Source organism: Vombatus ursinus, unplaced genomic scaffold, assembly GCF_900497805.2.
Source record: "Vombatus ursinus unplaced genomic scaffold, bare-nosed wombat genome assembly UNPS02001419.1, whole genome shotgun sequence".
Taxonomy (NCBI): domain Eukaryota; kingdom Metazoa; phylum Chordata; class Mammalia; order Diprotodontia; family Vombatidae; genus Vombatus; species Vombatus ursinus.
The window spans coordinates 16,502,226-16,518,168 of record NW_020941197.1 but is presented as its reverse complement, the minus strand read 5'-3'; the positions used below and the strand labels follow the sequence as shown (position 1 = coordinate 16,518,168).

At 36.3% G+C, this 15,943-nt stretch overlaps 1 protein-coding gene across 1 annotated transcript in view; it reads right to left on the bottom strand.

Moving 5' to 3' along the window:
- BBX (BBX, HMG-box containing) overlaps nucleotides 1-15,943 on the bottom strand; it is a 348,489-nt gene that overhangs the window by 95,788 nt on the left and 236,758 nt on the right. Inside the window, exons 7-8 of the mRNA XM_027867261.1 lie at nucleotides 14,726-14,793; nucleotides 11,008-11,087 (exon numbers count right to left, since the gene is read on the bottom strand). Coding sequence (XP_027723062.1) covers nucleotides 11,008-11,087; nucleotides 14,726-14,793 — 148 coding nt within the window. The remainder of the gene's footprint in view (nucleotides 1-11,007; nucleotides 11,088-14,725; nucleotides 14,794-15,943) is intronic.

The window sequence follows — 15,943 nt, the reverse complement described above, 5'->3', positions numbered from 1 at the left end:
CACACACACACACACACACACACACACACACACACACACACACACACGTTTAATCCAGAAGCAAGTTTAAGGCCAAATGACAAAATACTAGGTTCTTCATAAAAGTCTTTTCTGAATTTTGAGCTTTAACAACTTAAACTGAAAGAATGACAGAAACGGAATGAAAACAGCATTTTAAAGTAGATTAATTAAAGTTCAGGACAAATATGGACAGCTAGGTGTTCCAGTGGATAGACTGTAGAGGACAGAGGGTCTACAGGAAGGAAGCCTCATCACCCAAGTTCAAATCTGGCCTCAGACACTTACTAGCTGTGTGATCCCGGACAAGTCACTTAACCCTGTTTGCCTCAGTTTCCTTATGTGTAAGGTGAGCTGGAGAAGGAAATGGTAAACCCCTACAGTATCTTTGCAAAGAAAATCCCAAAGGGGGTTAGGAAGAGTCAGACATGCCTGAAAATGACTGAATAGCAACAAAAAGGACAATTATGTTACACAGTTATACATAACGCATTCTTATTTCAGTTCTTTTGTCAAACAAAAAATGGCTATCATAAAAGCAAAAGAGGACCATCCTTATGAGTCAGAACCAAAATTTATATAAAATGAGAATACTCAATTTATTTTAAATGACATTTGTGTATTATTTTGATCATACCTATAATCTAAGTTTGATGGTTTATTATTTTAAAACAGCATAAAGATGTTAGGAAAACCTTATACCTAACTGTGGGAAGAGAGATATCTAAATTAATACCACACCTCTGAGTGTCTGGGATTTTTTAATTTTTTTCTTAAATATCCAGGTCATTCTAATGGTAGGACAGATAACATCAATTAAACTAAATAATCAGTGGGGGGAGAGAGAGAGAGAGAGAGAGAGAGAGAGAGAGAGAGAGAAAGAGAAAGAGAGAAACAAACTGACCGACAAGCAGACAGAGACAGTGAATGAGACATGAGGATGAGGAGTAACACCTCAAGTTTCTGAAACATAGAGTCAGGAAATAAAGAAAAAAGTCCTCAGGGAAATCAAAATATGCCACAGAATCTAAGCACTTACGTCTTCATAAAAACCTGGCTTTCACTCAGAACCCAAATATTTATAATGTAAACCTAATTGTACTATGGCATAGTGAAGGGAGCACTTTGCATGTGAATAAGAAGCTAGGAGACATGGGTTCTAGCTAGACTCTGGGCAAGTTTTTCTGAGCCTCAGTTTCCTCATCTGTATAATGATGGGTTTGGACTAAACAATCCTACAATCCCTTCCAGGTTTGTACAGGTATACCTTGTTTTATTGTACTTCATAGATATTTCAGGGTTTTTTGTTTTTGTTTTTTTTTTTACAAACTGAAAGTTTGTGGTGACCCTGTGTTGAGCAAGTCTACTATCACCATTTTTCCAACAGCACATGTTCCCTTTGTGTCTCTGTGTCACATTTTGGCAATTCTTGCACAATTTAATATATTAATTTAGTTATATTAGTTAAATCACAATAATTAGGTAATTCTCACAATATTTCAAACTTTTCATTATTCAAACTTTTTCATTATTATATTTCATTGTGTATTATATTTATATATTATATTATTTTGTTATTATTATATCTGTAATGGTGATCTGTGATCAGTGATCTTTGATATTACTATTTTAATTGTTTCGGGGCACCATGAACCACACCCATATAAAATGCAAACTTAATAGACAAACGTGTGTGTGTGTTCTGACTGCTCCACCCACTGGCCATTCTCCATCTCTCTCCCTGTCCTTGGGTCTCCTTGTTCCCTGAGACACAAGAATATTGAAGAATATCACATAAACTTAGTTGATAAAGCAGTGGCAGGGGTTGAGAGCACTGACTCCAATTTTGAAAGAAGATCTACCATGGATAAAATTCTATTTATCAAACAGCATGCTACAGAGAAATCTTTCCGGGAAGGAAGAGCCAATTGATGCAACAAACATGAGTGCTATCTTCTTTTAAGAAATTTCCACAGCCACCCCAAACTTCAGGAATCACCACCCTGGTCAGTCAGCAGCCATCAACACTGAGGCAAGACCTTCCACCAGCAAAAAGATTACAACTCGCTGGAGGCTCCGATAATGGTTAGCACTTTTTTTTTAAAGCAATAAATTATCTTAAATTAAGGTATATACATTGATTTTTTTAGACATAATACTATTGTCCACTTAATAGACTACAGTATAGTATAAACTACCTTTTACATATAAAAGTTACGTACTGGGAAACCAAAAAATTTGTGCGACTCACTTTACTGTGATATGCACTTTATTGCAGTGGTCTAGAACCAAAGCTGTAATCTCTGTGAGATATACCTGTAATTTTCTATTCTGAGAGTCTAAACCTTGCTATCATCTTTCCTGTTCCGAGCAGATGAGATGCAGCAAATTAGAAAAGCAGATTAGGAAACAATTACAGGTAGATATACTGAAAGTGATAAGAATGGAAGCTGATAAAGAAAGAGGAAAAAGCATTAGAAAAACAAAACAAAATGCCCCAAAGAACTCAAAATACATAAGTATGTAGCTGAGGTCTTTTATTGTAGGACAAACAGACCAATGTAGTTCAATAATATAGGGGAATTACAGTATTACAGCATTATATTTGATATATGAATGATTACTCTGATTCACCAAGAAAAGGTTAGATTGTGTTCATCATCATTTGTTAAAGTATATAGGTAAAATCCAATACATTTTGGAAAAATTTCCTTCAAAATTGGATAATTGTTTTTAATTGGGTACTTAAAGGAATAAAACATTCAATCATCTAGAAAAATCACTTAGGTAGATTATTATTATTATTATATCATCATTCCCCAATGATGATATTTACACATGTTCCTATCGCACACACACACACCCCCAAAACAACAAATCTAGCTATATTTAATTTTTGAAGATGACTAACCATTCAAAGCCCATCATTACTGTATCATTATTAATTTCATCTGGGGTGTTTTTTTTTTGATTATTTCAAATTCTATCATACAAGACTTCCTGGATTTAACATGCCAATCTAGAGAAAGCCATGGGACAACTGTATTTTCCATAAAGGACCTTCATCTTTGAAAGATGCTCTACCAACTGAGGTTTGGCAGAATCTTAATCTGCTGACCTTCCTATGACTATACAAGATTTACCTTTTCTGGAAAGCTACTAGAACAAAAACACTTTATCACACTTGTCACTGCTGCAATGTAATGCATTTAAAGTATTTTAATAGTTTCCTTTTCTTTATGTTTGTATTCAGAAGTAACTTTTACAAGAAAGATTATATATGATATATACCCCATAATAACAAAAGAATGTACTTTGAAGTTCATTTTTCTGATCTCAGAGGTTCATTTTTTCACTGTTTTAAAATAGGGAAGGATTCCTGTAAAAGAAAATTGCATCTCATAGAAAGAGTGAAAGAAAAAGTACCAAAAAATGAAAGTCAAGAAAAAGGGAAAAAAATGCTTAATTTTCTGGAAAGTCTTCGAAGTACTAACTCAATAGAGCCACTAGGTGGTGCTATATGCCTGAGAAAGATACCACAAAACAAGAAAGCGATTTTTAAAGGAATCATTTCTTTGAACAAAGTTAGGATTCAAACTCTTGCCCACTTGTCCATTCTTACTTGCCATAATTCCTAATAAACTAGGAAAACAGACTCTGAAAATGAGGAATGGCAAGAAAGGAACTCATCTCCTTAAAAATGGCAATTTATAACATGAAAAGCATAGGCATGATAAGGTGACCCAAACTAAACCAAAAATCATATTAACAAATATTAAGTACCTATATTAAAAATCAAGCAATGTGTCAGACATTGTACTAGGAACCAGATATTTGTTGTTGTTGTTTAGTCATTTCAGTTATTTTAGTTTTTTCAGTCAGGTCCAACCCCTGTTTGGGATTTTCTTGGCAAAGATACTTGAGTGGTTTGTCTTTTCCTTCGCCAGCTCATTTTACAGATGAGGAAATTGAGGCAAACAGAGTTAAGTGACTTGTCTAGGGTTAGAACCAGAGATGGTAAGAAAAATAGAACAGTCTCAGCTCTCAAGTAGTTTACAATCATGGGATCACAGATTTAGGGTCAAAATGGACCATTTAATTCAACCTCCTTATTCTACAGATGAGGAAACTGAGGCCCAGATAAGTGACTTGCCCAAGACCACAGATGCAGCAATTGGCAAGTCTGGGATTTGAACCAAAGTCCTCTGTCTGCAAATGCACTTTGATAAAGCACAAGATCATGGAATACATCTTGGGCTGTAAAGAGGTCATCTAACAGAACCTCTTCCTTTTACAGATAAGGAAACTGAGACTAAAAATGGTAAGTGACTTGTTCCAGGTCACACATGTAAGCATCACAGGCAGGATGTGAACCTGGGTCATTGACTAAGGCCCATGCTCTTTCTACAGAGTATACACAAAATAATTTCAAGAGGAGAATGTGCTAACAAGGGGGGTGGGAGTCGGGCTGAGATGGAGAGTGAGTTAAAGGCCCATGTAGAATGAAGAAAAGTGTCATGTAGGAGATGGTGTTTATCGTTCTGCTATACAACTTCTATTAATGGTACAAATCTGTGGGAAATCACTACAATCCAATTCACAGAATCAAAAAATTTGGACTGAATTGGACGGAACCTAAGTGATCATCTAGTTCGGAAGTGTAATACTAGGTTGGCAGGTCGAGAGAGCAGCCAGAGAAACTCACTAGTGAGGTAATAACCAGAATAAAATGGAATTGGGAAATATTTATAATTTAATAATAAATTAATAATTTAATAAACATAAAGCTTAAGAATAATTTAAATAAAATTTAAAAACAATACAACATAATGTTGATTTGAGGTTTTCTAAATCAATATATGGCCCCTAGAGATCTGTTTCTAAGCAATTAAAAAACCCACAATTATCTCCACCCCTTCTGTCACAGACTGTCATCATCATTCCATGAAATACAACGGTAGCTCAGAACTCGCCAACTGATGGGATGAAAGGATAGCCCAAACCAATGGGACAAGGAATAGCAGAGTCACTATGAATATGAACATGTGCTTCTCCTCATCTAGTTTAACCCAGACCTTCCCTTTCCTTCCACCATTCACAGCTTTTGCCAGGTATCATTTTATATTAGAGGGCCCTAGTGAGTATTTAATTTACATGCAGTCAATAGATGTTAACTGAAGCTTTTCAAACAGATTTGAGAATTAACACAGGTGAATTAGAGGGAAGCATTTTACATCCGTGTTAAACCTTCCAAAAAAAATTTTTGAATGACTAATGCTGAAGCCACATTAATTAAATCTAAATTAAATTCAAATGAGACCAGCCTGTTAGAGTGTTTCACTTGGCTATCTGACAGTTGTGCTCTTGCTACAAATGAGAATAGTATTTGTCTACCCTGGGGAACCTAAGCCTCATACCCCAATGCAGTTGAGAGTTCCTATTTTTAAAAATAAAAATAGGAAATCCTACAGTTGGCAACATGCCCTGACTTTACTAAACACAACAGATGTGCTGGAGGCCAAGAATTTTATTAAATTGTTTTATGTCAAGTTTCCCATTGTCAAATATATGTCTGAGTGTGTGTGTGTGTGTGTGTGTGTGTGTACATACACATACAAAGAGACAGACTGAGACAGATGGAGACAGACAAAGACACAGAGTCACAGAGAGAGACAGAGACAGAAAGACTCAAACTGACTGGTTCTCTCTGTCTTGTTGATTACACAGAAGACTGACCTGTTCTATTTCCAACCTGGCCTAGTTCACCCCACCTTAGGCAGCCTGTTGGCCTCTTGCTCTTTGGCACTCAGCAATCATGGTAAGCCCTCAGTTTTACTGAGGACACCTGATCAGCTTTAACTCCAGCTCAGAACTCTCAAACTCAAGAAATCCATCAATATCAACCTCCCCACTACCAGGGATTATAGGTGTGTGCCATCATTCCTGGCTCCTATTGTTTTATTTAGTGACTACTGTTGTTTTATTTATGAAACTACTAACAATTCTGCCGCATGGGAGCAGCATGACCTTAGACCACAGATTTTTAGATTTTTTTTTTGGTATCATGGACACTTTTGGCAGTTTGGTGAAACCTATGGACTTCATCAGAATAATGCTTTTAAATTAATAAAAAACATATAACATTACAAAGGAAAAAATGTTGAATTCCAATTACCAAAATATTTTTTAAAAATTAATTTTCACAGACCCCATATGAAGAACTGCTCTAAGACAAAATCACTTGAATCTCTCTATGCCTCAGTTTCCTTAACAATACTATATTCTACTTTTCTTATAGGATATTGTCAAAAGAAGACAAAATAATACATTTAAAAGCGGAAAAAAGCCCAATGTAGCTCATTAGAAAAAGTTAGTTGGATGGGAAGGGAGAGAGACATACATATATACTTTTAAGTACCCTGAGAATTACCTAATCCCAACCCTTTATTTTACAGAAAAGAGAACCAAAATAAAAACAACAACAACAACACGATTTAAACAAAGCCCATACAGCTATGCCAGTACATATTCTGGGACATCGGTACATATCAACATGAATGGAAGAGGGGGAGGGGGGAAAGCAAACCTTTTTAGTTAGATTAGGTAACCCATGCTCACTATTTGATTCTAGCCTGTTGTTAGCAAGGTATTGGTCAGGCAAATTAAACTGAATTTAGAATTAAGACCATCTGGTCCATCTTTATCTAGTCAACAAAGAACTGTAGTGTATCCACAATGGCAATGCCTTGTTCCATCTCTGTCCCTCCCTTTTTCTATAGTTATCTTGATGTCTACCTTATAACCCATCCCTAGTCAAGAATCTACTACTATCACCACCTTTGTATTAAAAAGAGACATTACTCATGCTCAACAACTGTACTTAACTATACAAGCTAGGGTCTCATTTACAGCATGACCAGCTTGTCAAATGAGATTTTGAAAGGGGCTCTCTGAAACTCCTGAATGAGCTTCTGCTGACAGGGGTAAACCAACAGGGATTCCCAACCATTCTGCGGCTGGATTTGCAGTTCCTGACTAATTGTACTTCCATCTCACGGCAGAGTTTAGCAATTGCCAAGGGAGAGAGGGGGAGGTCATCTGTACTCACTCTTTGTCAAAAGCGGTGATCATGCCATAGTAGGATGCAAATAAAGTGGTTCTTCCATAAAGCTTTATAATTAGTAAGAAACAACGAGAACATGTTTTGTTTTGTTCTTTATTGAAATGAACCTCTGCCTTAGACTGGAAGAGTCATGCTTGATATAACCATACATAAAACTGTACTAAAAGGTCTAATGTATGTGAAAATCAAGTTGTCTCTAGTGCTATCATAGATTTTAGAAACTAGACTGATGAATGAGAAAACATCCACCAGTTTTTCTAAATCTATACTTTTTAGATTTAAAACAAGGTTTAAAATGAGGCTACCACCACTCATTTACTCATTCATTTAGTCAATAAATGCCGACAAATCCTACTTTTCATCCCCTCGAATTTCAATGATCTATTCATTCAATAGTCCTTAAATATCACCTTTATTTCACTTTGCAAACCACTGATGTGTTTATTTGTCAGCTGGGGCTCTAATTAGTCAGTTTTGTGGGAAGGAGAAGGGAATGAGCATTTATTAAGTACCTACTACGTTCCAGGCACTATACTAAGCACTTTACAGATATTATTTCATTTGATAATGAGTGGATAAAGTCATGAAAACCTACTCAACAATGCATCATCCCTATCAAGTAGCAAAAAGACAGATGCACGCTACACAACACAGAAGAAATAATTTTTATTTTTGCAATTCTCTTTTTCCAACATTTTTTCAGTAACACTACACCAAAAAGTGAGAAATACTGGTCTTTCTTTAGTTGTTCCTACGTATGCAGGACCATGTTGGACATTGTGAAGAATACAAAAAAAAATATGTTATGATAAAGGACTTCTCGGGAAAGACTGGGAAAGATTCATACATTATAAGGTGACTGCAAGAAAAGGACAGTATAAAAAAATTTTTAAAAAAAGGACAGTATAAAGTTTTAAATGCTATATAAATGTGTGGTACCATTAATGTAAATTGACTACCATATTTCATTATTGTATAATAGTCTAGAAGCAACTAGGTGGTACAGTAGATAGAGTTCTGGAGTCAGGAAGACCTGAGTTCAAATCTAGCTTCAGACATTTACTAGCTAGTTGTGTGACCCTGGGCAAGTCATTTAACCTCTGTCTGCCTCAGTACCCTTTAGGGCAAGGGGTAGGGGGGGAGGGAAGTAAAAAAAAAAAATTAAATTTACATGATAATTTTGTGGTATATTTGAAAGTAATAGCAAGTTGTTTATATCAGATTTGCAGTTTCATGTGCAATCATCTTTTTATTGTACTATGTTATGGAAATGCTTGTTTCATTCCATAAATTAAAAATTAAATAAAAAAATTCGAGTAATAAAAGCACCGACTTACTAAGGTTGTTGTGAGGATCAAACAAGAATAAATACTTATTTCCTTCCTTTCTTCCATCTTTTTTTCACTCATTGGGTTATTCTTTCACTTGAGCATTGGCTTATCAGATAATATGAACAATGGGCACTGGGCAACAGAGACTGACCATTAATTAGTTCCATACTGTAGCTCCTACCAATTTTACCAATAATAAATCTCACAATAGTGAGACTGTCTGGCATTATCACAGAGGACTCATGCAGAAGGTATTTTTTTTACAGGTTAGAAACAGAGGTAATGTGAGATTCTAGATAAAGAACTGGTAAAATTGGAAAACTTAAGTGTCCCCAAGCAACTTTACAGAATTCTAAATCATAGACGTGCATTGGTAGAGTTTCCTCACCAGGAGTCCTTTACTTGAAATTAGCCACTCTAGTTTCTCCACTCCCCCCCCACCAAAAAAAGTTGTGAAACAGTTCATATTGTAATATTATAAGAAACACACAGTTGTCTAAAAGTCAAGTTTTAAATTAGGAGGGGCCTCAAAATAGACTTTCTTATTTTTCCTTTACAGGTACATGACCAAGGAAGTCACCTTGAAACCAGAGAAATCACGTTAAAGATTTGTTAATATGCATGTACAAATATACACACAAGACATGGCACTAGGGGAACCAGGTCCTCAGTTTTCAGCTTCAATACAAAATTAATTTTCAGACCACTAATAATTGTGGTAACTCATCTAACCTGCTAAAGTTTTATTTTGCACTTACGGTTTCCCGTTGGCATTAATATTTTGGCTCTTCCCTTAGTAATTACTGGGCATTTGGTGGCAATGATAGTAAACTGTAAAAATAATTTACTGGACTTTTTCAAAGGACAAGGATATATTTGGGGTTGGGCTACATGGTCCCAAGATCCCTTCAAGCTCTAAATCTATGAGCTTAAGAGTCCATTTTTTTAGTACCTCCAGCTGCAGATAAAGTATACTACCACCTATGGGAGCATAGGCTGATACAATTTAAGCTCCCAGGTACAGTTCCAAAATGTCCAGAATAACTTATGATAATAATAATAATAGTGCTGTGTGCTTACAAGAATGCCTTTCTCTGGAGTTAAAAAAGCTTCACAGACTTTAACTAATTAATCTATACAATAGCCCTGGGAGTTAGGTGGTAGACAGGTATTATTATTATTAGCTCTATCTTACAAGTGGGGGGAAAAGAGAACAATAATGAAATCCCTGGCAAGGAGTGCTAAATCTGCTGAATTAAGGAAAGCAACCTGATCTCCTTTAGTCCAGTTTAAGTGTTCTAACCACTAGAGATGAATTTCACATCTATTTGATAATTAACATCCTAACATATTGACTTGATTTAGGAATTTTGGCTCTCCAAGCCTTTAACTAGGGCAGCTAGGTGACACAATGGATAGAGTACCTGCCCCAGACATAGGAAAACTCATCTTCCTGAGTTCAAATCTGGCCTCAAACAGCTGTGTGACCCTGGGCAAGTCACTTAACCCTGTTTACCTCAGTTTCCTCATCTGTAAAGAGAGCTGGAGAAGGAAATGGCAAACCACTGAAGTATCTTTGCTAAGAAAACTCAAACATGACTGAAACAACTGAACAACAACAAAGAAGGGCAGAAACCTGACAATACTAAATTCAACTGTCTACTAGGGTAGGTATAAAGAAAAAGGAGAGAAATGAAATCAAAACCCAAAGATATTGAAAGTTATTTTATGGTCAAGTTTTTCACAATGATCTCATGGTTATCAGTAACATACTTCTCTAAAGCCCATGAGTTTTTTTTACTAGATCTAAGAAATACAGCACTCTTGATAATCTTTTTTATATGGACTTTCACTAATTTGCTTTTTAGTAACCATTCTACCCCACAAGGTATTATACAGTTTAGTACAATAATAGTCAGGTGGCATTTCTTACCCTTTGCCTATAAGCGTGTTTATTATAGTGGCAATCTCTTTGGAATGCCTCTATTGATGAAGAAGGTCTGCTCCAAGAATAATGTTGGAAATATAATGTCGTTATAAGGTCTTTGATGACTATTGTACAGTACTCTGTATTGTAGACATGTAAGGAGATCGGCAATTTTGTGAAATAAACTAAGCTTCCAAGGTAATCTGCATGGGCTCAGGAGCATGATGGGAATTGAAAGGAATAGTAGCTGAAGTAGAAAAAAAGCAGTCCAAAAGACATACTTAATTTAAGTTTGAGTGCTTCTGCTAGCTCGTGCTGGCTGACATGGTACAGCTCTGGGTCTAACACAAAAAGAGAAACTATGACCCTTTGTGACGAGAAGCTACACAGCAGTTGAAATTCAGCAAAAGACCAGCAGATGGCAGCAGAGAGCACTAACAGCACTAAATGGAGCTGACCGGCAGATACTATTAGATGACAATACTATGACAGGCCAGCAGGTGGGAGCAAAGTGGAGTGAATAGAAGCTAAAGCAAGGCCAGGATAAGTTTCCTGCACAGTATTCCAGAATTGCATGATACTACCAGACCAGCAAATGACTGGGAGACGGAGTGGAAACATTTGAGAATGACAGCAGTGGAGACAGAGAGGGATTCAAGTTGACCACAGTCCTACAAGCATCATTTGCCTTGGCCCCATGTGTCCCCTTCTCCACCAGTGGTGTGGAATTTGTGGGAGAATGTACCCAATGTGCAAGAGGGGCAGCGAAGGGAAAAGTGAAGGTTTTCTTTGTCATTGACTCTGCCATTAGCAGGACCTTGTGAGTTTGCAAAAACCCATGACTAAGGTGGGCACTGGATCTGGACATTTTTTAAAATATCATATTCAATGCTATCCACCTCCGGAGACAGAACTGATGGGCTGAGTGCAAATTGAAGTATATTTTTCCCTTTTATGTAACTATTAATTTATTTCTTTCTTTCAAAACATGGCTAATATGGAAATGTTTTGCATGATTTCACATGTATAATTGGTATCATATTGCTTGCTTTCTCAATGGGTGGGGGAGGGGCTTGACGGAAGGAAAAAATTTGTAACTCAAAGGTTTTTTTTTAAAAGAATGTTAAAAATAAATATATATTTTTTAACTCTCATATTCAACTGGTTCTCCTCAATTGAGCTGACACTAACTGCTCCTGGTACCTGGAATGTTTGTGGTATAGTGGAAAGATCACAGCCTCTGCAGTTAGAAGACCTTATTTCAAATCCCACCCCTGACACTTAGTACCTTTATGACATCTGGAAAATCATTTAATTCTCTCTAAGTCCAAGTTTCCACCTCTGTAAAATTTGGGAACTGAACCAGATAGCCCTTTATTGGCACTTTCAGCTTTAAATTTATGATCCTAAACAAAGATAATCACTAATGTTTATGTAACATTTTGAACTTTACACTCGCCATGCGTTACCACATTTGGGCCCCTTATCTACCCTGTAAGGTAAACACTTAAAGATATTATTAGCCCTCTATTAGAGATGAGGAAACAAACTCAGAGGGTATCAGAGGTGGAAGTTGAACACAGGTCTTCCTGACTCCAGATATAACATTCTGCTTCTCCTCTACCTTATCATTCCACATAGTTACACATATTGTGGATGTAGACATGTATTCTTACTCTATATTTATCATATGCTCATTAATAACTATTGTTATTTTATCATTCCCTAAAAGGTCAGGGACACTTTCTGTGTATTTTCTATAAAATCCTGCACAACACCATTCACAGGATACTAAATGTCTTCTCAAGACAGTGAAATGCAACAATTGTAAAAATGCACTTGTCAGGTGACTTGTCTAATAATAAACACATTTGGCAACACCTTTGTCCAAAATTTTTCATGTGGGACTTCCCAGCAGTACTGATTTAATACCATCTCAGAGGTGTCAAAACTGAGCACAAAACACTCTGGAGTGCCCTTGAAATAAATTAAAATATAAATGAGAAATATTGAACAAAATATATTTTCACAATATAACATAGACAATGTTAATATATTATTTTTTAAGTCAATACGCGGCCCCCAGGCATCCTTATGTATGGTTTGGCGGCCGTCATTTTCATTTGAATTTGACACCACTAACATCAAGCACTTTCAACAATGGCTTGACTATCCCTGACAGGTGTCAATGGGACAAATATGGTCTAGTGGAAATAAGCACAGGGCTTTGAGTCAGTCAGAAGACCTGGGTTCAAGCCAGCTCTGTCATTTACTGAGCTGTGTGACCTTAGATTCTATTTCGAGGCCTGAGTTTCCTCATCTGTAAGATAAAGGCACTGTTGCTGCTGTAGTTCAGCCATTTCTGATTCTGTGACACCACCTGGGGTTTTCTTGGCAAAGACCCCAGAGTGGTTTGCCATTTCCTTCTCCAGTTTATTTTACAGATGAGGAAACTGAGGCAAACAGGACTGAATGACTTACCCAGGGCCATATATCTGGTAAGTGTCAGATTCCAGATCTGAACTCAGGAAGATAAGTCTTCCTATCTCTACGCCCAGCACTTGATCTAGCTGCTGTGAAAAAACTCTTGAGTTAGCCCAGTTGATCTCTAACGCAACTTTTATTTTTTAAAGCTTATGATTGTATGTTAGCTAGTTATAGTGGTTTCTGCTATCATAGAGTGATTCATTCCTAGAAAACTCAGAATCTTGTTAATGTTGTCTCAGCTCTCTCTCCGACATACTTGGCTCATGACTTGCCTGCAGTGACACATCTTACCAATAGATGGCGATCATACATCAGTAGGGTGCCATCTTTCCTCTCATCTGCATGTTTGCAATCCACAGAAGTGCATTTACCTCAAAGTAAACATCACTGAGTAAGGAGAAGGTAGGCATACATGTTTATTAGGTAACATCAAGTGGACAGAAAAATGAAAGCAGGGATTGCCTATATACTAATAGACAAATTCTGCCACCTTCCTCAATCCTCAATAACCATTTATAGAAAACATGTCAAAATTAACATAATCATAAATAACATGATTAGTCTATAAAGCATGCCAAGGTCTTGGCCAAATGGTTATAGAGTTGAATTTTATATAATAAATAAATAATATAATAAATAAATAAATAAATAAAATATAAAAAATAAAATTTTATATAATAAACACTCAAAAGTTGAAACATGAAAAAATATTTCAGTTCAGTCATATCAGACTCTTTATGACCTCAAATGGGGTTTTCTTGGCAAAGATACTGGAGTGGTTTTCCATTTCCTTCTCAGCTCATTTTCCAGATGAGGAACTGAGGCAAACAGGGTTGAGTGACTTGCCCAAGGTCACCCAGCTAGGAAGTGTCTGAGGCCAAATTTGAACTTTGGTCTTCCAGACTCAGGTCTGGCACTTCATACAATGTACCACCTAGCTGCCTCTAGATGCCAAATTAAACTAAACTTGGATTTATCTTGCTTTAGGCTTATGTAACCTGATAAATGTGATAATTCAAGTTAAAAGAACTCTGTGAATTAGCCACTATGACTTCCTGGTTAAGAAGCTAAGTCTTTGTTAAGTGAGCTCTGAATTTCCCAGATCCAAGTATCACTACTTGTCTCCCCAAACAAAAACAAAAAATGATTGGTTAGAAGGGGTAGTTCAGTATCTTATCATCTTCTTAAAGCAAATGCAAACAATGAAGGGATGATGAAAACCTAAAGACCACAAAACATTTTCTTTTTCTTTTCCAAGGAATAAATCAATAAATCCTTAAGCTCCATGTTCCTAATATTTTCATCAGGGTTTTAGAATAAATTAAGCAACAGAATAACACATAAACTCCTTCTCTTAATATTCTTCTCCCTTCCCCTGTCCCCTCCCCCTCGATCTTCTGCATTCTAAGAACTCTGAACTAGAGTAATGCAAAGGTAGTCTTTTTTAGTAGTGTTACATGAATCCTAGGACTTTGTACACCTGCAGTTCATTACACAGAATGCGACAACACTAAGTGCCAATTACCTGTACATTATGTTTAATACCTTGCCACAAGAAGCCCAAAAATTTACAGCTGCCTAATTCAATTGTATATGAAGCCTACTGGAATTATTTCTGCCACCTAATATATTTTTTTCTTACTGAAAAACTGTTAATGCCAACATTTTAATAAGAATAATTATACATACAGTCTGTTCATTAGCTTGCGAGAAAGTGGAATTACAGGGCCCCAAATGCTTATGAGGAATACCCAGCATGAATACACCAATTTTCTCAAAGAGAGTTAGTCTTTACTCTTCCAAGGCACAGGAGCAGAAAGGGAGATGAAAATGTCTTACCTCTTGTGCAGTCAGAGCATGTTCCCCGGCCAAAAGCAGCATGCTTAGGCCTCCCATTTGCGTAGGATCTATTAAGAAAACAGTTAATGTGTTAAATCCATTAAGAAAAATAAAATATTTTAGAAACAGACCCTTTATAAAAACTTGGTTGATTTACATGTACAGAATACTACTTGTTGCCAAAAATGTTATTCTCCAAAACATTTAAAACATGATGAATATGATGTAAAGAGAAGCCCAGTAAAACCACATATCACATTTTAGGACAAAGACTTTCAAAGCTGTTTGTGGGAAAATAAGTAGGTATTTAAAACAATGGTGTCATCCTTCCTCAACATCCAGTGCCACCTTTCTCAATATCAAAGCCGTCTATGGTATCAGTAAAATGATCTCTTCCTTTCCCTGAACTTTCATGGCATTTTAGATCTTCTTATGCAGTTATCACAGTCTAGGTTATATTTATTTGTGCAATACTAAAGTTGTTCTATCAGACTGTAGGCTCTCTGAGGTCAGAAGCTTTATGTCTGCCCTTCATCTTGGTATGACTTCAGTGCCTGCCAAATAGTAAGCACTCAGGACAAATCTGTAGAATAAATGGATGACAATAAAGGCAGCTAATTGAGAAAATTTTTCCTCTTCCCTTTCTGCTTGCAAGTTTAGAAGAGGGAACTCTTTACTGAAGAAATTCTTTGGAACAAAAGCATACCTGTTCCTGTCCATCTTCCAAGCAGCCTGAGAGACAGAGAACTGTTAATTGTGCCAAGTGAAATTAGGGATGGTAACAAAGAGCCAACTAGACTGAAAGAACTCTCAACAGAAAGGACTTTAAAAAAAGAAAAAGGCCCCATTAATCTAGTGGACTTTGCTCAAACCTTCCTTAAAAAGAAAACCCAAATATACCCAAATCTATTGGGCTTTTGGGTCCTTGCTAAAACTACATTTCAGGTTTAAAATTAATATCTTATTCTAGAAAAAATATCTTTTTAAAAAATTTCTGCTCATCATTTACCCAAAGCAGAAAGTTAAATGTGTCAACGGTAATAAGTGTGATGGAAACCCCATGACCCCTGAGTTACATCTGAATAGAACAAACACAATATAGGGAAAAATTAGCTGAATATTATCAAAAAGTCTTTATTACACTATTATAAGATATTTCATCTTGTGAGAAGATGCACATGTACCTGGAACCATAAAGCAAATCAAAGGTACCAGAAA